Source organism: Ostrinia furnacalis, unplaced genomic scaffold (genome assembly GCF_004193835.3).
Source record: "Ostrinia furnacalis isolate ACB-3 unplaced genomic scaffold, ASM419383v2 OfSCF4915, whole genome shotgun sequence".
NCBI lineage: Eukaryota > Metazoa > Arthropoda > Insecta > Lepidoptera > Crambidae > Ostrinia > Ostrinia furnacalis.
The window spans coordinates 3,032,085-3,058,329 of NW_021135154.1; the positions used below are offsets into that span (position 1 = coordinate 3,032,085).

Here is a 26,245-nt window from a genome sequence, read left to right on the forward strand (position 1 = left end):
GCTGAAGCTAGGTAATCTTTAAGATCTCAGGTACTTGATTTTTGCTTACCTACTGCCTCATTTGCGATACATGTCTGTCTAAAATAATGCATAATGCAGAGCTTTTAAAATGGTTTCGGGACAATAATATCGATAAGTTCTGAGAAGTAGCAGCGCCAGAAAATTGTTCACTATCAGTATCTTTTACAAAAAAGTGTACAATATTAATTATTTATTTATTTTGTACGAAACAGTGACAACAATTTTTTAATGTGTAAGCAAGCATGGCGAGTCTTTTTCGTACATAAGATAATTATTGAACTCTCAGAAATATTTTCTTCACAAATTAACTACATGTTATACATACTTCTTTAATAATTATTTTTGTGCCTGCATTAATTGACCATCAGATATTTTTTGATTAAAGAAAGAATCATCAATTATTTTTATTTTGCATGGTGGTATGGCATGGCAGCCATTCCATGTTTTAAAGCTTAACTTAGTTTAGTGTGAAATGGAAAGGAATCAAGAAATTTCCCTGTGATAGAGAGCTTAGTTTGTAAGCTAGAATGGTAATTAATAGTATTTGTTTGATCTTAAAAGGCAGTAAGTGATGTTTAAAACTCTTCTCTCGTAAGTATTTTTATTCATATTTCTGTTTGTTTATAATTTACTTTCATAATCCAAAGTAGGTATATTATTTTCCCTATCGTTTCACATTCCACGATTAAACCAACTTAAAACAAATTAACATAAACTTTCAAGATCGGCAATCCGAAACTTAGAACACAAAGTGAAAGCACTCCAAATATTTCGCCCAAACAAAGTAGAGAAACAAAATTATCGATGTAAACTTAAAAGCAGTAAACAATATTCCTTTTCTTTTTCCGTTTCTGGACGATTAAGCAATTCCGTCTGGCGGACTAGACAACTTAACTACCTATGGGTAGGTTTTCATTGTTCGCTCGTTTCGATTTATTTAATGTCGCAGTAGGAGCGGAGGTTAATTACTTTTTTGTTTGAACTTTGGCGGAGTAAGTCTTATTAAGCGCGGCTGGGAGAGTAAATTAAAACAGTGCCCCCAGTTTGTCAAATAGAAACAGTTTAGGGTCTACTTGAACTTGTAAACAACACGAAACAAACAATCCTTTTATAGACCACTAGCGCTTTTTTTTAACTTAGTTACCGATTGTTTGCGATGAGATCTAAGATTAATCACGCTTACTGCTGCTACGGGCATATTTATAAATAAACTTAGAAGCTTATTGAACAGGTTTATTTAAGCTCTATTAATTATAGTATTAACTCATATAAACCTACTTTATTCTCAAAGATATCAAGGATTATAGGAAAGTGGCAAAACTAGGGTTTCTGCTCGAGCTTTCTCGAACTCGAGAAAACTCGAGAAATTTGGCTTCATTCGAGACGAGAAAAAAATTACCGGAGCTCGAGAATTCTCGAGTTTCGATTTTGAAGCTTTAATATTCTTGAAAGCCTATTTTCTTAGACAAAAGTTTTTAATTATTTAATAGGTCAACGTTGCTTTTAGACTAGCCTAGTCTTTCCTTTTTTAACTGATTTGATTTGCAAGTAGTGATCTGAATCGAAACTAAGTAATAATGTTCACCAAAGAGTATGATATTTCTTATGTATGTTTAACTTTGACTGATTTAAAGACTGAAAAATTTGTTAACTAGACACCTAACAGACGTTAGGTTAGGTACTCGTGCCTCCTCCTAAAGTTTATTCAAGTCGTTATCTGTAAGAAATTTAAAAATTTATTAAAAAGGTTTTTTTGTTCATAAAAAAAACTATTTATCGTAATTTTGCTATTTGGACTTGTGTTCTTTAGAAAATACTAGCTGACCCGGCGAACTTTGTAACGCCTTAATGGCAATAAATAAGCAGACTTTTTTTTTATTTCGAACGGGATAAAAAGTATCCTATGTCCTTCTCCTGGCTCTAAACTATCTCCCTGATAATTTTCAGCTAAATCGGTTCAGCCGTTCTTGAGTTATAAGTGGAGTAACTAACACGACTTTCTTTTATATACAGGGTGTAAGGTAAATGGGTATATGTGCCGACACTAGCCTATGTTAAGAAGGTCATATAAATGGTATGGTGAAGTCAGAAATTTGATATCATCATTTTAATTTTTTTAATTTTCATACAAAATAAATTTTATAAAATCCGATTTGTATGAAAATTAAAATAATTAAAATGCAGATATCAATTTTCTGACTTCACCATACCATTTATATGACCATGTTAACATGGGCTAGTGTCGGCTCATATACCCATTTACCTAACACCCTGTATATAGAAGTGATTTAATTGTAGTTCCATATTTTTATTGTTATTTACCCTTAAAGTACACGAGACTTTATGACTTTTGTTATGATTATTAGTAAATATTAATTATGAAAGAAGATTTTATTTTTTGTTTCTTTCCTTACCAAAATAAGTGGTACTTAATTCTAATATTGATTTTTGTGCATATAAGTAGGTATATTCGATTAAAAAAACCTGTTTTGATTAAATTTCAACTGATTTCAGCAGTTTTCATTAAAAGACTCGAGACCCGAGAAAACTCGAGACTTTGGCCTCGAGAATTCTCGAAACTCGAGAAAAAAAATAAGTCGAGAAATCAGAAACCCTAGGCAAAACTGACGTCAGTACATAGCTCGACACTCTTTTAGACCCCTTACTTATTTCTACATTTATATTTAAAGAACACTACAATAAATTGGTAAAGAACATCACTTCCTGCTTTTACCGAATTACATCTCTGTACCAAATTTAATTTATGTGAAAGACAGGCACGTAAGTAATCTTATAAGTGTTCCCTTTTTTTCGTTGAGTTGTACGGAAGCCTCAGTACTAAGACCAGTGAATCGGTCTATCTATAAACACATCTAAATCTCACAATAAGTACCTACCTCAGTTTAGAAAAATCGACAATACATCAGTTGAGATTTAAACTTTACAACTCACAGCGTACATATCGACAATTTCGTAAAGTTTCATCAATATGTAATGGTCATACATGTCGCTTGAGGCAGTCGACAGTGGCAAGTGTAAAATCATGTCCTTTTGGAAAGTTGTATATAATTATCGTATGCAATTATCGGGAACAACTGTAACATTAAAACGGCCTAATTAAAATTTCTATATCTCTTTATTAAACTCAAACCCTTTCCTCAAAATCATGAATAGAATTATAACTCAGAAGTAATTAAATATACGTAGACAACAAGGAAAAATGTCGGTTACAGCAAAATTAAAGTCATCACGCCCCCACTTAGCATTGCAACGTTGATCGCTTAAAAAATTAAAAGGCATAATTTCATGTAATATTTTTATTTCGGTCACGTACGAATTTATAGTCGGTAGACGCGGCCTTTTGATTAAAATGTCTGCTACAGATGAATTTGAACAAAGGCGAAATGAAGATGTTTTGGAGAAAACAAGTTATAAAATGACCCGAATAAATAAGAGGCTTTATACCAAGTTGTTGTGAGTCAAATAAGTTTACTGACTTTATGACATTAACGTTACTTATTCTAAGAAAAGTTTGGAGTTCGTAATCAGAAACAAATAAATTGTGTTTGTGCTAACAATCTCTAAGTGTACATTGGTTTTGGTCTCTTTTTGGAGTCTTTTCGTAGATAAACTTTATGTCTTCAGCTTGAAAGTACATTTATGTTTTATTAATATCATCTTTTCAGTGTGTAGCTAATAGGTGTAGGCCTCTTCCAAAGCATGATTTCTCCTTCTTCATTCAGCTTGTATAACAAATACCTGTTATAACTTCTGATTGAAAATGAAAAAAACTTCGCTCCACGCTCAAGTCACCATTCGGAATAGTTGCGGGACCGCTATACCTAAATTGTGTTAAATTGAATGGAAGCCATAAAACTTCCAATGTACTGGAGGTACAAGAACCGNACTTGTCGACAATCTCGAGAATTGAGCTCCCAACTGAAACTGGGTAGGGCGCATCGTTTTGTCCATGTTCATCCTCAGGCCTACCTGTTGGGAAAATCGATTAAGGTCTTCGAGCATTGTGCCAAGATCTTCCAACGATTCCACCGATGACCACAATATCGTCGGCAAACCGATGTGTACACAGTACCACAGTGTACCGAACAGTATATGTACCTACACCTCCACAATATGTAGAGATCTTAGTGAGCATACATTTTAACTTTCAAGTCTCTTACTTTAAAAACCGAGGACTGCAATACAGACTTCCAACCCCCTTTTTAACTCCCATAAGGGTTGAATTTTGCAAAATTTCGTCTTAGTGACTACCTACGTTCTAAAAGGAGGTGTATTCCACTTTGATCACCTGGCTTTGATCAGCCAGGTGATCAAAGTGGACTTACAGCGACAATTTAGTGTCCTTTGAATTTATTCTGTGCCTTTGATCACCCACGGATACGATGTCCTGGGTGAGCCAAGTGGACTCTAGTTAAATTATTATTTTAGTGTCCTTTGATCATGTACAAACAAAAATACACCTCCTCTGAATAGTCACATGTCCAATTGTTGTACTACATATTTTGATTTGTAACATTTTTGATATTTTCTAAAAACCGCAATAAACAAATTGGACATGTATGTGACAATTCAAAGCCAGGTGGAATAGACCATTAACCCTTATGAGAACTCTTTTGAGACTTGTAGTTTCTGAGACTTCATGATGAGTGAGTGAGTCACTTAGTCATTCAATGACCTTTCTTTCTACTAAAATTATACGTACCTATAGTAATTATCATTAAAATCAAATAAGTAAGTACCTACCAACCTAAGTAATTAAAATAAACACCCTGCCAGAAAATTTACAAATTACATACAGAAAATAAAAACGAAGTAATTCTTATCCTATTTTACTACAATCGCCCACGCGCCCATCCCATTTGTCCGCCGCTGAACCGTACCCTAATATTAATCTCGGTAGATGGCGGCACATAGTAAGAATTTGCAAGGAAGTTTGTAAAAAGTCACTAATTAACACTTTGACTTGCCCGTTTAAACACAGTNTTTTTTATATTTAATAGATGAAATACAATGCTGTCACAACTCACCTCGGTACCTGTCACAACTTACCTCGGTGCTAGGAGAGTTGTGACAGAGGGAGTGGTCTAAGATTTTGGTGATTTTCTTAGAAACCCTATAACTTTAGTTTACTTTGGTGATTGTTTTGAAAACAGAAGGAACGGCGCTACAATAATTTGTATGATTCATAGCTGTGGAATGTTTTTTGAGCGAGATATGGCCCCTAAAGTAAAAATTGTCACAACTCTCCTAGGTCTCCCCTAGCAGCGCTAGAAAATTGTTCACTATCAGTATCTTTTACAAAAAGTGTACAATATTTATTATTTATTTATTTATTTTGTACGAAACAGTGACAACACTTTTTTAATGTGTAAGCAAGCATGACGAGTCTTTTTCGTACATCAGATAATTATTGAACTGTCAGAAATATTTTCTTCACAAATTAACTACATGTTATACATACTTCTTTAATAATGATTTTTGTGCCTGCATTAATTTGACCATCAGATATTTTTTGATTAAAGAAAGAATCATCAATTATTTTTATTTTGCATGGTGGTATGGCATGGTAGCCATTCCATGTTTTAAAGCTTAACGTAGTTTAGTGTGAAATGGAAAGCAATCAAGAAATTTCCCTGTGATAGACAGCTCAGTTTGTAAGCTAGAATGGTAATTAATAGTATTTGTTTGATCTTAAAAGGCAGTAAGTGATGTTTAAAACTCTTCTCTCGTAAGTATTTTTATTCATATTTCTGTTTGTTTATAATTTACTTTCATAATCCAAAGTATATTATTTTCCCTATCGTTTCACATTCCACGATTAAACCAACTTAAAACAAATTAACATAAACTTTTAAGATCGGCAATCCGAAACTTAGAACACAAAGTGAAAGCACTCCAAATATTTCGCCCAAACAAAGTAGAGAAACAAAATTATCGATGTAAACTTAAAAGCAGTAAACAATATTCCTTTTCTTTTTGCCGTTTCTGGACGATTAAGCAATTCCGTCTGGCGGACTAGACAACTTAACTACCTATGGGTAGGTTCTCATTGTTCGCTCGTTTCGATTTATTTAATGTCGCAGTAGGAGCGGAGGTTAATTACTTTTTTGTTTGAACTTTGGCGGAGTAAGTCTTATTAAGCGCGGCTCGGAGAGTAAATTAAAAGAGTGCCCCCAGTTTGTCAAATAGAAACAGTTTAGGGTCTACTTGAACTTGTAAACAACACGAAACAAACAATCCTTTTATAGACCACTAGCGATCTACCTTGGCTTTTTTTAACTGAGTTACCTAAAATGTAATCTAAGATGAATGACGTTTACTGCTGCTTCGGACATGTTTCGAAATAAACTTAGAAAGAAGGCTTTATTCTTGAACAGGTTTATTTAAGCTCTATTAATTACATTATTAACTCATATAAAAGGCAAAAGTGACGTCAGGACAGAGTTCAATTCTCTGTTAGCCTGCTGACTTCTAGAGGTATATTTAAAAAACACTAGAATAAATTGGTAAAGAACATCATTTCCTGCTTTTACCGAATTACACCTCTGTACCAAATTTAATTTATGTGAAAGACAGGCACGTAAGTAATCTTATAAGTGTTCCCTTTTTTCGTTGAGTTGTACGGAAGCTTCAGTACTAAGACTATCTGCACGAATCGTTCTTTTTATAAATACATCAAAATCCCTACGATATAAGTGTTCATGACCTCATGATACCTTCCCAAAAGTCAACAACTAAATTAGTTGAGATTTAATCGTAAGTCCAAAGCGTAAAAATCGATAATTTCGAAAATTTTCGTAAATATAATGTTCATTCATGTCGCTTGAAGCAGTCGACATTTTCGAGTAAAAAATCATGTCTTTTTGGAAAGCTTTATTTTGCGTATGCAATTATCGGGAACAACTGTAAAATTTCTGAAATATGTATCTCTTTATTAAACTCAAAAACCCTTTCCTCTAAAAATCATGAATAGAATTATAACTCAGAAGTAATTAAATATACGTAGACAACAAGGAAAAATGTCGGTTACAGCAAAATTAAAGTCATTACGCGCCCACTTAGCATTGCAACGTTGATCGCTTAAAAAATTAAAAGGCATAATTTCATGTAATATTTTTATTTCGGTCACGTACGAATTTATAGTCGGTAGACGCGGCCTTTTGATTAAAATGTCTGCTACAGATGAATTTGAACAAAGGCGAAATGAAGATGTTTCGGAGAAAACAAGTTATAAAATGACCCGAATAAATAAGAGGCTTTATACCAAGTTGTTGTGAGTCAAATAAGTTTACTGACTTTATGACATTAACGTTACTTATTCTAAGAAAAGTTTGGAGTTCGTAATCAGAAACAAATAAATTGTGTTTGTGCTAACAATCTCTAAGTGTACATTGGTTTTGGTCTCTTTTTGAAGTCTTTTCGTAGATAAACTTTATGTCTTCAGCTTGAAAGTACATTTATGTTTTATTAATATCATATTTTTAGTGTGTAGCTAATAGGTGTAGGCCTCTTCCAAAGCATGATTTCTCCTTCTTCATTCAGCTTGTATACCTAACATAAAAATACCTGTATAACTTCTGATTGAAAATGAAAATTTTAATACACACTTTATACTTAAGATTATTATCATCTATTTAAATTCCATAACAAACATTGGTTCCGTTCCAATACTCATTCACAAACTTAAGCCGAACATTCGCCGCAAGTTCCGAAGCGAGTCTGAACTTCGCTCCACGCTCAAGTCACCATTCGGAATAGTTGCGGGACCGCTGTACCTAAATTGTGTTAAATTGAATGGAAGCCATAAAACTTCCAACGTACTGGAGGTACAAGAACCGATAAATTTTATTAAATACTCAACTACTAAAACCTTCTAACATCTGAACACCCACTAGTTTTACATAACTGTTCAGTGAAAATTGTATAATCGGATTTTCTACTTGAACTAACTACGATTATACGTACAAATACAAAAATTATAGGCTCAATAATAATTGGTAATCGAACTTTATTTTTCTTCCTAATTCCTAATATTATCTAAATATATAAAAGGAGAAACTGACTGACTGACTGACATATCAACGCACAGCCTAAACGGCTAAACTTGGAAGGGACGTAGGCACTTGATATTTGGAAGGGACGTAGCTTAGGTACCGTAGAGGTGCACTAAGAAAGGAATTCCCGAAATTCCCGCGGGAACGGGCCCCTAAGGGGGTAAAACGGGATCCACGCGTACGAATTCGCGGGCGGCCGCTAGTGTAAAATACATTTTGTTAACGTCCCCCACCACAAAAACTTAAGATCGAGACTAGAACACCTAAAATCACATTAGGTTATTAATTACGCTATTTCTATATGCTTTTTTATACTCGTACAATGTTTTTTATGTAAATTTTCTGTTTATAAAAATTATTGGTATATTATAGTATCTATATAAAGTATCGAAACCAATAATCAATGTTACAATCTACTACATTCTATTTAGAAAAAGTCAAACAAAATCCGGCAATTTCTAACAAAATGGCCGCTCTATTCCATGCGACGAGCACGCCGCTAATGTAAATGTGATCAGCGGACCTAATAATGTGGGACTAGTTAACATCAATTGCCGCTTTTCAAATATCTTAATGGCTCCAATGAGGCTTGGCTAATTTGTCGCGTTCATTTTACAATTTGTGATTTCGGTTTTTGTTTATTTATAGAAATGGAATTGCTAATTGATGGGTTATTGTATTCACTTGAGCATGTAAACTGATTGATTATTAGCTTTGATTATATTATTCTAGTGACTAGTCAATCGTCCCATAGTTGGTAAATAAAATAACAAAATGTTTTTTTATTCACATACGCAGAAATATCGAGACAGATTCTTAAAAATGTACGGACCTGACTGGTTGTGGTGGCGAAGAGATCCAAAAGCTGATAGATGTATTATTTCAGCAGTCTTATAACTAAGAAGAAGAAAAATCCAGAAGAACATTTTTTTTTAAATTAAATTACGAGTAGTATTATTATGCTAGTAATGTTTTCGGTTTTTATCTTACTAAAATAGATATGTATGTAAAGATATTTGTAAAAATCTCATCGGAACATTTTATAAACACCGAGAGAAATAGACTACAGTCAATCTACTCGTAGCCGCGTAGTCGCAAACGTCACTAACTATATTCCCCTAATTTGAATCGGTGATCAGCCACCCAACGTGTTGGTAGTTAACATCAATTGCCGGTTTTCAGATATCGTCAGTTGCAGGTTCACTTGGGGTAACTGACAAAATACGGTTTTTGAGTTAAATATACAGTTTTTCTTAGTTTTTTCTGCTCTTTCGAATGGTATACGTAAAAAAATTCTAGCTTTAAAAAAAATACAATTACACGGACATTTTCAGGTGTGAACTTTTCAGATTTCCTTCACAATTTTGGTGTAACTGACATTGTAATAATTTTACCAGGTTGAATTGGTGTATCTGTAATAATGTAAAAATTTTGCTACAAAACTTTGCAATTACACTGATTTGCTAAGGTTTATAACATGAAATAAAATAGGAATTTAGAAAGTTTTAAGGCATATTACATTATTATTATACCAGCAGAATCAGTTAAAGAAGTTAAAGTTAGCTCAACAAAAAAAAATATTGAAATTGAGCAAACTATCCAGCCAACTAGGCGTCACTGCGCGTTGCTAACATTAACCTGTTGTTACTCTGTTACTTTTACTGTTGTAGTACGCATGACCTTAATTCAACATTGCTATAAAGAGGTGGAAAATTAAATCCATTTTGTTTTCAGTTTAAGTTGCCCCGTAGAGCTAAATACGGTATTGGTAAGTCAAAGCTTAAAAAAATATTGAAATTACTTAGTTTCACAGTAATACTTTAGTTATTTCAATATTTCTGTCTTAAATACACATATTTTCTTGATTTTCGTAGCTTTATTAACATTTTTTAATGAATAAAATAAACATTACTTCAAATAAAATTTAAAAAAAATAAAGAAAACGACAAAATGTTATTTTTTTCATGAATTCTATTATTTTTTAATACTTTTACATAAATTATACAGCAAATAAGTAAACAAAACCCAGCAAATACATCAAATTATTTTAATTTGGGCAGTACTTACACCAATTTGACCTATGTTTTTTCCAAAAGTATGGTGTAAAATTAGTGTAACTGTCAAAAGTACAAAAATACATTGGTGTAACTGCAATTTATTTCCTTAACTAAGACATATTCGATTTTTCTTTTTATTTAATCTAAAACCGCGTAGAATTCTAAGCATTTCTGTAAAAACAGATCTAAAAAAGGTTAAATAGGAAAAAAGTTATGTCCGATTTAAGACGAAAAAAAACTTTAAACGGCTCTACTGAATAACTGTATTTTGTCAGTTACCCCAAGTGAACCTGCAACTGACGATATATTCATTGCGCTAATGTGTCTGTTTGTCGCACATAACACTGTAATTTGTTGACTTGCTCTATGATTTTGAACTCTATTGTTTGGTGTAAACAGACACAAAGTAAGTTACTAAGTTAGGAACACCTCCATTAGGTGATTTAGATGACGAAAATTAATGGCTGATTATGAAGCCCTAATAAAAGCTTATCAAAGAATAGCTTCTTTTGGGACGTCTATTAGCCATTGCTTTTTTCATATTATGTTCAGATTAGGCTTTATTCATATTAATAATATTTTTCGGAGTCAAAAACATTTTAACATGCATTGTAAATCTTTATTACGGATTTTGTACATATTGTTGCATACATATTGCTTCCTTAATTCATTTCAAAATGACATTACGCCGTTAAAGAGTTATTATAATAATCACCATTAAAAAGTACTCGCACAATACAGTCCGTTTCCATCCCGTCATATTTCACAGCTCTTTTACCCGTTCATTTTTAAAATACGATGTTCGACAAATTCACTTAATGCCGCGTTAAATGAACCGTGCTCGCATAATAAAAGATTTTATACTCAAAAGTGATTTTAGAACGAGCGATATTTCCGCGGGGCGGTCTACGAGGTGGGCCGTCGCGAGATCTTTCGCGCCTCGTCGGTTGCAGATTTTTTTTGGGCCGAGTTATGGAAACACACAAACAAACGTTGAGATTTGGGATTTTATGGCGGGAAAGTGAAGCGTATGTTCAGCAGTTTTGTATACTTTAATCGAGTATGAGTGTGTGATAATTGTCGATTATTAATCAAAGAGTTCGTGAAGGTACGTGCATGAATAGGCTAATGAAACAAAATGGTGCAATTCAATTTTAAACTCTCAAGAAGTCCGCGTGAGGTCTCAATAAAGTGTCACATCCTTACTGAAACTAAAGGAGGATCCCTCCCTCTATCATATTATAGCATTCATTATCAAATCATTAAAATATTAATGCTTATTTTTATTACTGAAAAACTGTGATTTTACTAGACATTGTGTAAACCTCACTAAGGCTGAGTGATCGTGATAGTTACGGTCAAAGTTTGGTGGTGCACACCAAACTTTGACCGTAACTATCACGATAACCTGTGGTTTTTGTATGCAGTTTGACAGATTTTTGACGTTTGTTACAGTCAAAGTAAGATGGTGCGAGCCAGCCGAAGTAATTTTTTAAAGCTAAGATTACTTAAACACTGAGCACGAGCCACTTTTCCGAGTAATTTATTCACGGTGCTCTTATTACGCGGCATTTCCTATTTATTGACGCGTAAACTCACCTACGCGGTACTTCATATTCATGACTTATTTTAAATTAATAATGCCGGTAGACTGCATTTTCGTGCACGGCATTTTCAGGGTGGTTACGCACTGGTTGTCGCGGTGTAAATTACTACATTTTTCAATGGAAGCATTTTGTAAAGTACTTTTCTGACATGTTTGGAATACACGGTGGTTTTAAATGAGAAAAAGAAAAGAAAATGAAATGTTTTATTGCAAATACAAACAAGCGTGACGTTTATTAATATATGAATTGAAAGAACGTTAAACTGTTTCGATTTCGATGTTTATTACCTTTTTAAACAAGTAGGATTATTTTTATATCTGATATTGTTTTTAAACTCCCGATAATTAATAATTGAATACACTGTTGATTTTATGAGTGCAAAGAGTATTTTAATACATAGTCGCTTGCAAAAATTATTTTATACGCCAGATAAAAATATAATTGAAAACGGGACAAGTTATGTTCTGGGAAAATTTCCGTTGATTTTAAATTAACTTTTGAACTCACTGTAACGTAATATTTAGCTCAACATTAGCAGCACAAGGGTAGTAATTTTGTACTAAAACTGAACTACACTAACAAAACTTTTTCATGGCTTTGTGAATGAAGCAGTACCTTAAGTAGTATGACTGTACCTTCTTATTTAAATAAAAATATAGCGATAGTTACCATCACTTATAGCCTATTTTATACTAAGCGTTACTGATATAAAAATATTTGAAATTAATTTAGCAATAATCTTATCATCATTTTTAAAGAATCATTCACCTTCCATCAGTTTACGCCCTTACAGTTGAAATGCAAATAATTTCAGATACCCACTTTCAAAGTGTAAAGTGTAACATGATTAAGTTAAACGTGGCAAGGGAAAATATAAAAATAACAAATCACAAATAACAAGCTCTACCGTAGAGTTTCATTCAGCTTCGCAGTAGAAGTATCCCAGCTATCTTTGAACACGCTCAGTTCTTTAACACCTGTCTTTGTTGCAGTGGTGGACAGCCATAAGGGCGAGACTTTGGAGCTGCAGCACGTTCAGCGAACAGACATGGGCGCGTATTACTGCATCGCTAGCAACGGGATCCCGCCCACCGTCAGCCGCCGGTACCACGTCGAGGTGCACTGTGAGTATCTGTTCTTTGAAAGCCACTACAATGTGCTAATACTCTTGTAAGCCACTACAAACTTTGGAGCTGCAGCACGCGCAGCGAACTGACATGGGCGCGAAGTACTGCATCGCTAGCAACGGCATCCCGCCCACCGTCAGCCGCCGGTACCACGTCGAGGTGCACTGTGAGTGTCTATTCTTTATAAGCCACTACAATTTGCTAACACTCTTGTAAGCCACTACAAACCTTGAAGCTGCAGCACGTGCAGCGAACAGACATGGGCGCGTACTACTGCATCGCTAGCAACGGCATCCCCCCCACCGTCAGCCGCCGGTACCACGTCGAGGTGCACAGTGAGTGTCTGTTCTTTAAAAGCAACTACAAATTGCTAACACTCTCATAAACCACTACAAACCTTGGAGCTGCAGCACGTTCAGCGAACAGATATGGGCGCGTACTACTGCATCGCTAGCAACGGCATCCCCCCCACCGTCAGCCGCCGATACCACGTCGAGGTGCACTGTGAGTGTCTACTCCTTTGCTACTACAAACCTTAGAGCTTCAGCATATGCAGCGACCATGAGCTCACGGCATAAGCGCGTACTACTGCATCGCTAGCAACGGCATCCCGCTCACCGTCAGCCGCCAGTACCACGTTGAGGTGCACTGTGAGTGTCGTTCTATACAATATAAAACAATAATATTCAAAAGAGGAACGTAAACGATTGCATTCGAAGTTTTTTTATTGTCTACGGCACTTTTTCGATTTTGGTTAAAGTACCTAATAATGTGCTCACAGTTTTTATTGAACTTCGAAAGTTCTGAGCTCCAAGGGCGTTTAGTTGCAGTCTGCTAATGGATACAGTCTGCTGCCAAACGTGAAAAGAGAGAGAGAGATCCAACAATACGTAGCTTTCAAGCTATGTTTTGTTGATCCCCTTGAGTTGATGGACTATTGAGTTAATGAGGGCTATGAACGTGACGATTGGTTGGTATTTTGTTTTGATTTGTTGTGGTTTATAGGGGTCAATCCGTAAATTGTTGCATGTCATCTCGTTGCATTCGAAGTTATAGTAGTAAATTGATGTAAATTCTTATTGTATTTAAACAAAATTGATCTATGTGTAAAAATGATAGAAAACATAAGTTTATTAGACGTATAAATTTGCTACTACTTTGAAATTATACGTACCTATAAACGTATGATTTGCTATCGATTGTCATTAAGAGACAATACAAAAAAAAATCATCAAAAGTAATCATCTACAAATCTTCCGGCAATCATTTCCTTACAAGGAAATCTATTTCAGGGTATTGATTTGATTGACTGTTAAAGGTTCCGCCAAACTGTATGATTAATACATACGTTAGATGTTTACAATTAATATTATTATCCAATCACTGCGAATACACGCGTACTCTCAATCAATACAACCTTACATGTACAGAGTTCCAGATAAGTTTGCTTGACACCGACAGAACAGATTGCGTCGTAGTTAGATCGCGCTAAGTAGAGCCAAAGCACACGATCCGTTATGGCAGCGTTGCGACGCCGGATCGTCGTCGCTGCGTCGTCTTACATAGAAATATCAGTAGCGGTCACACTGGTGCGGCGCGCCGCGCCGCGCGATACTACCAAAATAAATACAAATGAGTAGGTCACCTTAATAGAAACGCACCGAGCACGGTTTGTATGTGAGCGCGCCAATACGTATGCGGCGCGCATGCACACACTGACAAAATTTAGCGTGGATTAGCGGGGTGTTGCGCCGAATTTTGTCAGTGTGTGCGTTTCTATGAAGATGACCTACTCATTTGTATTTCCTCTGATACTACGAAATCTATGCGGTGCGGAGCCGCGACGCATCGTGTGCTTTGGCTCTAACTTTACAGTGAACGATGCGGCGTAATCTATGCAAATCCAATGGACGGGAACACAAACACCATGCCTGCAGTGAATTAAATACTTCCCTCCTTTATGGGACTATATGTGTCATGGTTATCTCATATACAGGGTGATTTTGTTATCAGTATCCAAATGTTTTTAATAAGCTCTATAGAACAATTTAAAAATATAAATTAATTATTCTTATTCGCGGTATTTTCCGCGAAAATAATTATTGAAAATCTTATTTGCAGTTGTCCATATTATCTTAATTTTTATAGGTTAAGGCTTATTTTTGCGTACCATTATGTCTATTAAGCTTTGTAGTAAACTGTGTGTACGTATTTTTCTATTAACGAAGCAAATTAACCACGTGAGCCAATTATTAAAAAAAAAATGTTGTTTTACAAATTTTTACGTAAATTGATTAAGTTACTGATTCTGAGTCGCTCCTAAAAATTTGGATACTGATAACAAAATCACCCTGTATTGTTCATATTTAAATTATTTATTCATACTAACAAACATTAATATTTTATAATCAGTTTGGAAATACGATCCTGAAATTAATTATAAGTTCTTGTTAATTACTCAAAAGATTTGAACTAGTGGTAGCTTTGATTAACCACTCTGAGAAACCACAATCGAATATAATACATAATTACAATTCCCAACTCACTCGTAGTCGTATTCGTGATTTCGTAGTCTCGTAGTCGTTCATGATTTGTAGCAATCCTCGTAGCATCGTAGCATAGGTACTACGAAAACTTTGTGTATTATTCTCCAAATAACCGTACTTAATTTCAATGTGTTAATTTTAATTATGAAGAAAATTGCCTGTAGGCACGAGTACCACTTGTAAAAGTAGTTTCCTCATGAAAAATTCATTTTCAAAATCAAAAATTTTTCTAGTACTACAAAAATATGCTGTATAAGGTTATATTATTTATTTACTTCTTGTTACCAGTTATCCCTCAAGTGAAGGTGACGAATCAGCTGGTTGGGGCTCCGCTTGGTAGCGACGTCGAACTGCAGTGCTACATCGAAGCCTCTCCTAAAGCCATGAACTCCTGGTACCGAGAAGACGGTAAATGTTAGTAAATCTGCCTCTTCATAGGCATTAATTTTATATGTTTTTTGTATGTAGATCATAATAATTAAGTTATATTGCTGTCGCGACTGTGCGACGGGCGCCCGCCGTGAGTGTGCAACATAATTACGCGCGAGCGATAAGGATGGGTAGCTTGGGGTCATTGGACAAAATTCTACGTGCTCGCAGACCAGACTATACATTATCTTGAATATCGAATTTGAGATTATACACGGGTCACGGAACTTAACGCAGAACAGAGCACTTGGTCACAAGGTGTCATAAAATATTCCGAATTAAAGATTTCTTATCAATTTCTTTTCAAAATCTTTTATCTAACTGAATAATATTTAACAGGATTTAGAAATGTTTTTGCAAAAAAAAACCTACTTAACATCAAATTATTGAAAAACAGAGTTGAATCATAGAGAAAAATCAGTTTTTTTTTACCTTTCTATCTTAAAATATCGATAAAATAGAGTCAGTGAGTTTTAGAACTAAACTATCCATACTTAATTTTATTGTTCTTCTTTGCGTTGTAATATTGTGCATGCAGTCAAATTAAGGATTTCAATCTCCCACAGCACTTGTCAGCGACAAGATCCTAGAGAACCCCAAGCTCCGCATCAACGAGGTGATTCTGAACGAGTACTCCCGATGGATGAACCTCACCATCAAGTCTCTTGCGCAGGGCGACTATGGGACTTACGTCTGTGCGTCCGTCAACGCACTGGGAAAGATGGAGAGTCAAGTCAGCTTACATAGTAAGTTTTAGCAACGATTATAGAGACGCCATAAAATTGATTATTACAAGAAATACAAGAGTTTCAATGTTAATTTATATGTAGTACAAATCATACCTAAGGTAGGTACTTTTTGATCACTCCTTTCAACGCTGTAATTAGTAAAACAATAGTCGTAATTTACACGTGCTGCTGTATACTAATTATGGTTGCTAAGTGGCTGTTATATTTTCTTATTCAAAGAACTTATTACCACCTAAATTCTAACAACAGATCGTAACATGATAGTCTTTTCATCCACTAAAAATATTTGACTGATTACTACTGTTTCAAATCTAGCACAAGGCTATGAGAATAATCTATATTCAAATACACAAATGGATAAAAATTCGCCAGCGCTTTATACATGTAAGAATTGAAATGCGGTTCTAATTCCCACGTATTTATTTGCCCAAGATAGAAAATAATAAAAATAGTAATAGAAAGAAAATAATAACAATTGTCGTTCGTCTACACGTCGTCGTACGTCACACTCACACACTTTTCCTTCTCTTTCACACATCCTTACGTTCCGTTTTGCACTCATATCCTACATACATAATCATAAATCTTTCTTACTAAAATGTCTCGTATTTGTGAATTCCTTCTNTAGATGTATTTAAACTCCCGTTAAACTGAATACACTGTTGATTTTATGATACATAGTCTCTTGAAATATTATTTTATACGCCAGATAAAAATGTATAATTGAAAACGGGAAAAAGTTATGAATGTTCTGGGAAAATTGTCGTTGCTTTTAAATTAACTTTTGAACTCACTGTAACGTAATATTTAGCTCAACATTAGCAGCACAAGGGTAGTGATTTTATACTAAAACTAAACACGTTTATAAAACTTTATCATTGCTTTGTGAATGAAGCAGCTGCTCAACATTTTTAACAGACCTTAGTATTACTGTACCTTTTCATTTAAATAAAAATATAGCGATAGTTACCATCACTTATAGCTTATTTTATAATAAAGGTTACTGATATAAAAACGATTTTAAATTAATAATAAGATAAGATTTAATCACAACATCATTTTTTAAAGAATCATTTATCTACATCAGTTTACGCCCTTACAGTTAAAATGCAAATAATTTCAGATGTAAAACTTTCAAAGTGTAAAGTGTAACATGATTAAGTTAAACGTGGCAAGAGAAAATATAAAAATAACAAATCACAAGTAACAAGCTCTGCCGTAGAGTTTCATTCAGCTTCGCAGTAGAAGTATCCCAGCTATCTTTGAACACGCTCAGTTCTTTAACGCCTCTCTTTGTTGCAGTGGTGGACAGCCACAAGGGCGAGACCTTGGAGCTGCAGCACGTTCAGCGAACAGACATGGGCGCGTACTACTGCATCGCTAGCAACGGCATCCCGCCCACCGTCAGCCGCCGGTACCACGTCGAGGTGCACTGTGAGTGTCTACTCCTTTAAGCCACTACAAACCTCAGAGCTGCAGCATATGCAATGACCATGAGCTCACGGCATAAGCGCGTACTAACTACTGCATCGCTAGCAACGCCATCCCGCCCACCGTCAGCCGCCGGTACCACGTCGAGGTGCACTGTGAGTGTCTACTCCTTTGCCACTACAAACCTTAGAGCTTCAGCATATGCAGCGACCATGAGCTCACGGCATGAGCACGTACTACTGCATCGCTAGCAACGGCATCCCGCCCACCGTCAGCCGCTGGTACCACGTCGAGGTGCACTGTGAGTGTCTATTCCTTTGCCACTACAAACCTTAGAGCTGCAGCATATGCAGCGACCATGAGTTCACGGCATGAGCGCGTATTACTGCATCGCTAGCAACGGCATAAAGCCCACCGATAGCCGCCGGTNGCATCGCTAGCAACGCCATCCCGCCCACCGTCAGCCGCCGGTACCACGTCGAGGTGCACTGTGAGTGTCTACTCCTTTGCCACTACAAACCTTAGAGCTTCAGCATATGCAGCGACCATGAGCTCACGGCATGAGCACGTACTACTGCATCGCTAGCAACGGCATCCCGCCCACCGTCAGCCGCTGGTACCACGTCGAGGTGCACTGTGAGTGTCTATTCCTTTGCCACTACAAACCTTAGAGCTGCAGCATATGCAGCGACCATGAGTTCACGGCATGAGCGCGTATTACTGCATCGCTAGCAACGGCATAAAGCCCACCGATAGCCGCCGGTACCACGTCGAGGTGCACTGTGAGTGTCCTCTACTCCTTTAAGCCGCTACAAACCTTGGAACTTCAGCACGTGCAGCTAACAGACATGGGCGTGTACTACTGCATCGCTAGCAATGGGATTCCGCCCACCGTCAGCCGCCGGTACCACGTCGAGGTACACTGTAAGTGTCGTTCTTTATTTATTTTTTTTTTTTTTTTTTTATGTGATAGGAGGCAAACGAGCAAACGGATCACCTGATGGTAAGTGATTACCGTCGCCCATAGACACCCGCAGACCCAGGGGCGTTACAGGTGCGTTGCCGGCCTTTAAGGTAAAGATACGCTCTCCTCTTGAAAGCTTGCAGGTCGTATCCGTCCGGAAACACCGCAGACGACAGTCCATTCCACAGTTTGGTTGTACGGGGCAGAAAGTCTTTATAATAATAATATTCAAAAGGGGAACGTAAGTATATGATTGCATCTGAAGTTAACGTAGTAATATATTAATTGTAAATTCTATTTAAACAAAATTGATCTACTCGTATGTGTAAAAATTATAGAAAACATAAGTTAGTTTGTTTTTACACATATGTAGATCAATTCAGACGTATAACTTTGGTATTACTTTGAAATTATACGTATAAACATAATATGATTAGCTATCGATTGTCAATATGAGACAATACAAAAAATACATATGCAAGTAAGTACCCATCTACAAATCCTCCGACAATCATTTCCGTACAAGGAAATCTATTTCAGGGTATTGATTTGATTGACTGTTAAAGGTTCCGCCAAACTGTATGATTAATACATACGTTAGATGTTCACAATTAATATTATTATCCAATCACTGCGAATATACACGCGTACTCTCAATCAATACAACCTTACATGTACAGAGTTCCAGATAAGTTTGCTTGACACCGACAGAACAGATTGCGTCGTAGTTAGATCGCGCTAAGTAGAGCCAAAGCACACGATCCGTTATGGCAGCGTTGCGACGCCGGAGCGTTGTCGCTGCGTCGTCTTACATAGAAATATCAGTAGCGGACACACTGGTGCGGCGCCGCGCCGCGCGATACTACCAGAGTAAATACAAATGAGTAGGTCACCTTCATAGAAACGCACCGAGCACGGTTTGTATGTGAGCGCGCCAATACGTATGCGGCGCGCATGCAAACACTGACAAAATTTTGCGTGGATTAGCGGTGTGTTGCGCCGAATTTTGTCAGTGTGTGCGTTTCTTTGAAGATGACCTACTCATTTGTATTTCCTCTGATACTACGAAATCTTTGCGGTGCGGAGCCGCGACGCATCGTGTGCTTTGGCTCTAACTTTACAGTGAACGATGCGGCGTAATCTATGCAAATCCAATGGACGGGAACACAAACACCATGCCTGCAGTGAATTAAATACTTCCCTCCTTTATGGGACTGTATGTGTCATGGTTATCGCATAATTGTAATGTTGATATTTAAATTAATTAATTATTCATACATAAATATTGTATAGTCAATTTGGAAATACGATCCTGAAATTAATTATAAGTTCTGGTTAATTACTCAAAAGATTTGAACTAGTGGTAGCTTTGATTAACCACTCTGAGAAACCACAATCGAATATAATACATAATTACAATTCCCAGCTCTCTCGTAGTCGTATTCGTGATTTCGTAGTCTCGTAGTCGTTCTTGATTTGTAGCAATCCTCGTAGTATTGTAGCATACTACGAAAACTTTGTGTTAATTATTCTCCAAATGACCGTACTTAATTTCAATGTATTAATTTTAATTATGAAGAAAATTGCCTGTAGGCACGAGTACCACTTGTAAATATAGTAGTTTCCTCATGAAAAATTTGCTTATTCTAGAACTACAAAAATATGCTGTATTATATTAGGTAATATTATTTGTTTACTTCTTGTTACCAGTTATCCCTCAAGTGAAGGTGACGAATCAGCTGGTCGGGGCTCCGCTCGGTAGCGACGTCGAACTGCAGTGCTACATCGAAGCCTCCCCTAAGGCCATGAACTCCTGGTACCGAGAAGACGGTAAATGTTAGTAAATCTGCCTCTTCATAGGCATTAATTTCATATGTTTTTCGTATGTAGATCATAATAATTAGGTGCTCTACACCAGTGTTTTTCAACCTGTGGGTCGCGACCCCCTGGGGTGTCGCGAAGCCTCTATAGGGGGGTCGCGAGAGATCGTAAAAACTGCCTCAGTAAAAAAACATTAGTTATAAAGACAGATTTATCCGAAATCTAAGTATGCAAATGTATTAAAATGTTCTACACTATCGTGAATATCTAATTTGTTTGGTCACGAGACTTAATGCAGAACAGAGCACTTGGTCACAAGGTGTCATAAAATATGCCGAATTAAAGATTTCTTGTCAATATCTTTTCAAAATCTTTTATCTAACTGAATAATATTTAACAGGATTTAGAAATGTTTTGTCAAAAACCTACTTAGCGTCATTTAATTGAAAAACGGAGTTTGTCAATTCATAGAGAAAAATCAGATATTTTTTTGACCTAGCAATCTAAATATGGATAAAAATAGACTTTTAAAATTAAGCCACCCATATTGGGACGTGAACAGTGCTTAAGACTCTTCGATTATTGCTGTTCTTTGCGTTATAATATTATGCATGCAGACAAATTAAGGATTTCAATCTCCCACAGCACTAGTCAGCGACAAGATCCTAGAGAACCCCAAGCTCCGCATCAACGAGGTGATCCTGAACGAGTACTCCCGATGGATGAACCTCACCATCAAGTCTCTAGCGCAGGGAGACTATGGGACTTACGTCTGTGCGTCCGTCAACGCACTGGGCAAGATGGAGAGTCAAGTCAGCTTACATAGTAAGTTTTAGCAACGATTATAGAGCCGCCATAAAATTGATAATTACAAGAAAACGAGAGTTTCAATGTTAATTTATTGTAGTACAAATCATACCTAAGGTAGGTACTTTTTGATCACTCCTTTCAACGCTGTAATTAGTAAAAAAATAGTCGTAATTTACACGTGCTGCTGTATACTAATTATGGTTGCTAAGTGGCTGGTATGTTTTCTTATTCAAAGAACCTATTACCATCTTAATTCTAACAACAGATCGTAACATGATAGTCTTTTCATCCACTAAAAATATTTGACTGATTACTACTGTTTCAAAATCTAGCACAAGGCTATGAGAATAATCTATACTCAAATACACAAATGAATAAAAATTCGCCAGCGATTTATACATGTAGGAATTGGAATGCGGTTCTAATTCCCACGTTTTTATTTGCCCAAGATAGAAAATAATAAAAATAGTAATTCAAAACAATCATCGTTCGTTTACACGTCGTCGTACGTCACACTCACACACTCTTCCTTCTCTTTCACACATTCTTACGTTCCGTTTCGCACTCATATCCTACATACATAATCAAAAATCGTTCTTACTAAACTATCTCGAATGTGAATACTCTCCCGTCCTTCTGNGGACCAGCTGAAGACTACGGGATACTGATTTAAACACGTTCACACGCTCTAAAGTCTTTATTTCGGAAACCACGCCTTTAGAGTGAAATACAAAGCGACATGCGCTCGCGCCCGGTGATGCTCACAGACTGGTAGCGGGCTCGCGACGCGTCGCGCTCTTTAACATTTTGCACAATGTAGGTAGTATGCATACTAGTACATTTTAAACACACCCTCAAAAACAAAATAAAAATTAAAACCATAAACCGTCATCAACACTCCCCACCCCAGTGCTGAGTCAGCACTCCATACCTAAGGGCACCGGAGCGAATCGCGCCGCGGACCTGCGCAGCACACCGCCCGACGTCCGCACCTCAACGACACGAACTCGGCCGTCCTTTCCTGGAAATACCTTTGCTATAATACCTCGAGGCCACACGTTCCTAGGAGAATCAGAGTCTGCAATAAATACCAAATCACCTTCTTTCAAGGGCTTTCGTTCCTGATGCCACTTAGACCTGGGGATTAAAGTTGGTAAGTATTCCTTAACCCATCGCTGCCAGTACATGTCGGCTAACCTTTGCGCCTGCCGCCACTGCTTTCTGAGAAACAAGTCCGAGTCGTCAAAGGCTCCTGCGATCGGTAGGTTGGTTAACGAACCAATGAGGAAATGGTTGGGAGTTAAAGACTCAGGAGCACCCGGTTCTACTGAGACATGGGTTAACGGTCGCCCATTGACTATATTTTCCACTTCTATCAAGAGCGTTCTCAGCACCTCGTCTTTAGGGGCTCGTTCCTTTAGAATTACTCGAAGAGACGACTTAACACTACGTATCAAGCGTTCCCATGCCCCACCCCAATGGGGACTGCCCGGGGGTATAAAGGTCCACTGAGCGCCGCTGTTCAATGCTTCCGTACCTAATGCCTCTTCATCAAGTTCCTGCATAGCCTTGCGGAGTTCAACGTCAGCACCTCGCAAGTTGGTCCCGTTATCTGAGTATATGTGTCGTGGCCAACCTCTTCGACATGCCATACGGCGAAGGGCCATTATCAGGGAGTCAGTTGTGAGGAAATGCACAATCTCAATGTGAATAGCGCGAACCGTAAGGCAAGTAAATAAAACGCCGTATCTCTTCTCGCGTCGCCTGCCTACTACGACCTCCATAGGACCGAAGAGATCTATACCGCAGAAGGTAAACGGTCGCTGATGATGAGCCATCCGCGCTTCAGGCAAATCTCCCATCCTAGGTATGCAAGGTTTGGCCTTTCTCAGTCGGCAGAAGAAACACTTTGACGCGACGTCCTTTACCGTTGGGCGTATTCTAATTATCCAGTACACCTGTTTCAAGTGGTTGACAACCGCCTCTTGGTTTCCATGTGCCGCTTTCACGTGGTAGTGCCGGACTATGAGTTTAGCAGTCGGGTGCCGCCCATCGAGGATGTAAGGCCTTTTGGTTTCCAAGGCAACATCGGAAACAGCATCGATGCGGCCGCCTACACGAAGAAGCCCTTGCTCATCTAAGTATGGCGACAAATTGCGAAGTCTACTATCGCGCGGTATGCACTTACCATTTTTAAGATGATTTATTTCAGTGCCAAATGAATCCACTTGAGCCTTTCGTAGTAACAGGCACTCCGCTCGCTTCATCAAAGCGCTGTCATCGACATTGGTAAGTTTTCTACATCTACTAATGAATTTCAGGACAGCAGCAGCAGACCTCACCAGCCGGAGCCAAGAAGAGAACAGCCTGGAGTCCGGAACGGGTAAGTCAAATTCATTGTGTACAATTCCTATATAATCTGTGGTAGGCTTACCAAAATTTTCATTTTCAGGTTCTACAACATCGCGCGGCCAGTTTTCCATATCCTCGTACAAGAACTGAGGTCCGCGGAACCATTGATTTATAAACAAATCATAATTGAAATCATCTCGTGTCGCTATATCCGCTATGTTTAGTTTCGTAAGTACATACCTCCATTCTGACACACTTGTGAGATCATCAATCTCTCCGAGTCGGTTTACTTCAAACGTTTTATACGTGCGCGTGTTGTTACGTAGCCAGTGCAATACGGTAGTAGAATCGCACCAAAAGAAGCGTCGCTCGGGCGATAGCTGATGCTCTGTAATAATAGTGTGAGCGAGTCTCGCTGCCAACAACGCCGCCTGCAGCTCAAGACGCGGCATAGTTACTGGTTTAACGGGCGCAACCCTGGATTTGCTAGCGATTAAACAAACGCATATCTTATTATCCGCAGAAATCCAACGCCAGTATGCGACAGCGGACAGCGCCTTTTGCCCGGCGTCACTAAATAAATGCAACTGTAGGTTTCTATAACATTGCATTGATACTAAGTCTTTCGTAGCACAGGCTCGCGTATCGTAGCACATTTCGCCGTAGTCAGCCGCTTGCGTAAGCGCATCCGTAGTCACATTCGTAGCGCTAGAGGATAATGCTACGGAGCCAGCTGTGAAAGGTTCGTTTGTTGTCTCGCTCGCACTTGCGGCGCGGTGATAACATCTCGGTTAGTGATGGGCCAACTCGGGAAAAACAAAACTCGATTTAGCTCGAGTTAAAATCCACGTAACTCGGGTTGAACTCGAGTTACGTAACTCGAGTTAACTAGATGGACAAGTGAGTTTTTTAACTTATTTTTACCAGTTTATTCCCTCAGATTCGCATTAACATTTTAACAAATATCATTTATAATGTATTGGGAGAATCATACTAACTAAAGTTAGAAAGAAAATTATTGTTTGAAATATAATAATTTATTCATGGATTTTTGGCTTGAATTTTAATTTTAAAAAATATTTATATTTATATGATCGGCAATCTTCGGTCCATGTCGGTTCCATTCGGTTTACGATACGAACTCGAGTCGGAGAGAATTCAACTCGAGTGGGTTCGAGTTACGCCCAACTCGAATTAACTCGAGTTACTTACTCGAGTTGACCATCACTAATCTCGGTACACGAATCTTATCAATTAATTGTATAGCAGTTTCATCCATTTAAGCCATCTATTAAATAAATCGGATGGAATGGAGTCATCCCAGCCAACCCTTAAACGCCAAGTATCCTGCAGCATTATCTTACCTTGAATAGTAAAAGGAGAAAGGAATCCATATACGTCAAAAATTGACATAACAACACGAAGCATAATCCTTTTGGTTGGCCTTTCTTTACCTTGCACGATACTATCAGGAATACGTTTAAATGAAACGTCAAACGCTAATTCGTCCGTACTTGGATACCATAAAAGTCCAAGTGTGCGTTCGCCGTCACATTGCTGATCAATTTTAAATTTTACGGCCTCAGTTCCTAAAGTTTCTTTTGGTACGGAGTTTAGTACTGCCCCGCTGTTACTGGTCCAATTTCGCATGACAAAACCACCTTGTTTGTGAATGTTTGAAATGTTTCTTACCATCTCAATCGCCGTTTCCTCGTCCGGCAAACTTTGTATATAATCATCCATATAATGAGAACCAATAATAGCATCGACGGCTGCCGGCATCGAGGACTCAAATCGTTGCGCGTTTTTATTTTTAACGAATTGAGCGATGAAGGGCGAACACTTCGCACCAAACAAAAGTGACGTCATCGCGTAGGTACGTACGTTATCCGTGGGGTTGTCTCTCCATGGAAACCTAANAAAAACCTAAAGGCGTTCTGGTCACGTGATAAAATCTTGATTCTAAGGAACATATCCTGAATATCACCTGTGACTGCCACTTGGTTCTCTCTAAATCTGAGCATTATACCGAAAAGTGAGGTGAGTAGGTCCGGTCCCTTTAATAAATAATCATTTAAACACAAACCATCAACCACGTTGGCGGCATCGAACACCAAACGCATTTTCCTTTTGTTAGGGTTGTCAACCCCGAAATGTGGCAGGTGCCACGTCCTTTGTGTGCGTTGACTGTCCTCTAGTTCCCTGGCAAAATGATTGTCTAATAAATGATCTATCCTTTCGGTATACCTTTGAGCG

The 26,245-nt window shown here is 37.5% G+C and overlaps 1 protein-coding gene across 3 annotated transcripts in view; it reads left to right on the top strand.

Moving 5' to 3' along the window:
• The window catches only part of LOC114360195 (lachesin), a 106,427-nt gene that overhangs the window by 75,765 nt on the left and 4,417 nt on the right, over nucleotides 1–26,245 (top strand). For all 3 annotated transcript variants that reach the window (XM_028314793.1, XM_028314794.1, XM_028314797.1), the window contains 3 exons: nucleotides 12,753–12,884; nucleotides 15,722–15,847; nucleotides 16,429–16,608. In XM_028314793.1, the coding sequence (XP_028170594.1) occupies nucleotides 12,753–12,884; nucleotides 15,722–15,847; nucleotides 16,429–16,608 (438 nt within the window). The remainder of the gene's footprint in view (nucleotides 1–12,752; nucleotides 12,885–15,721; nucleotides 15,848–16,428; nucleotides 16,609–26,245) is intronic.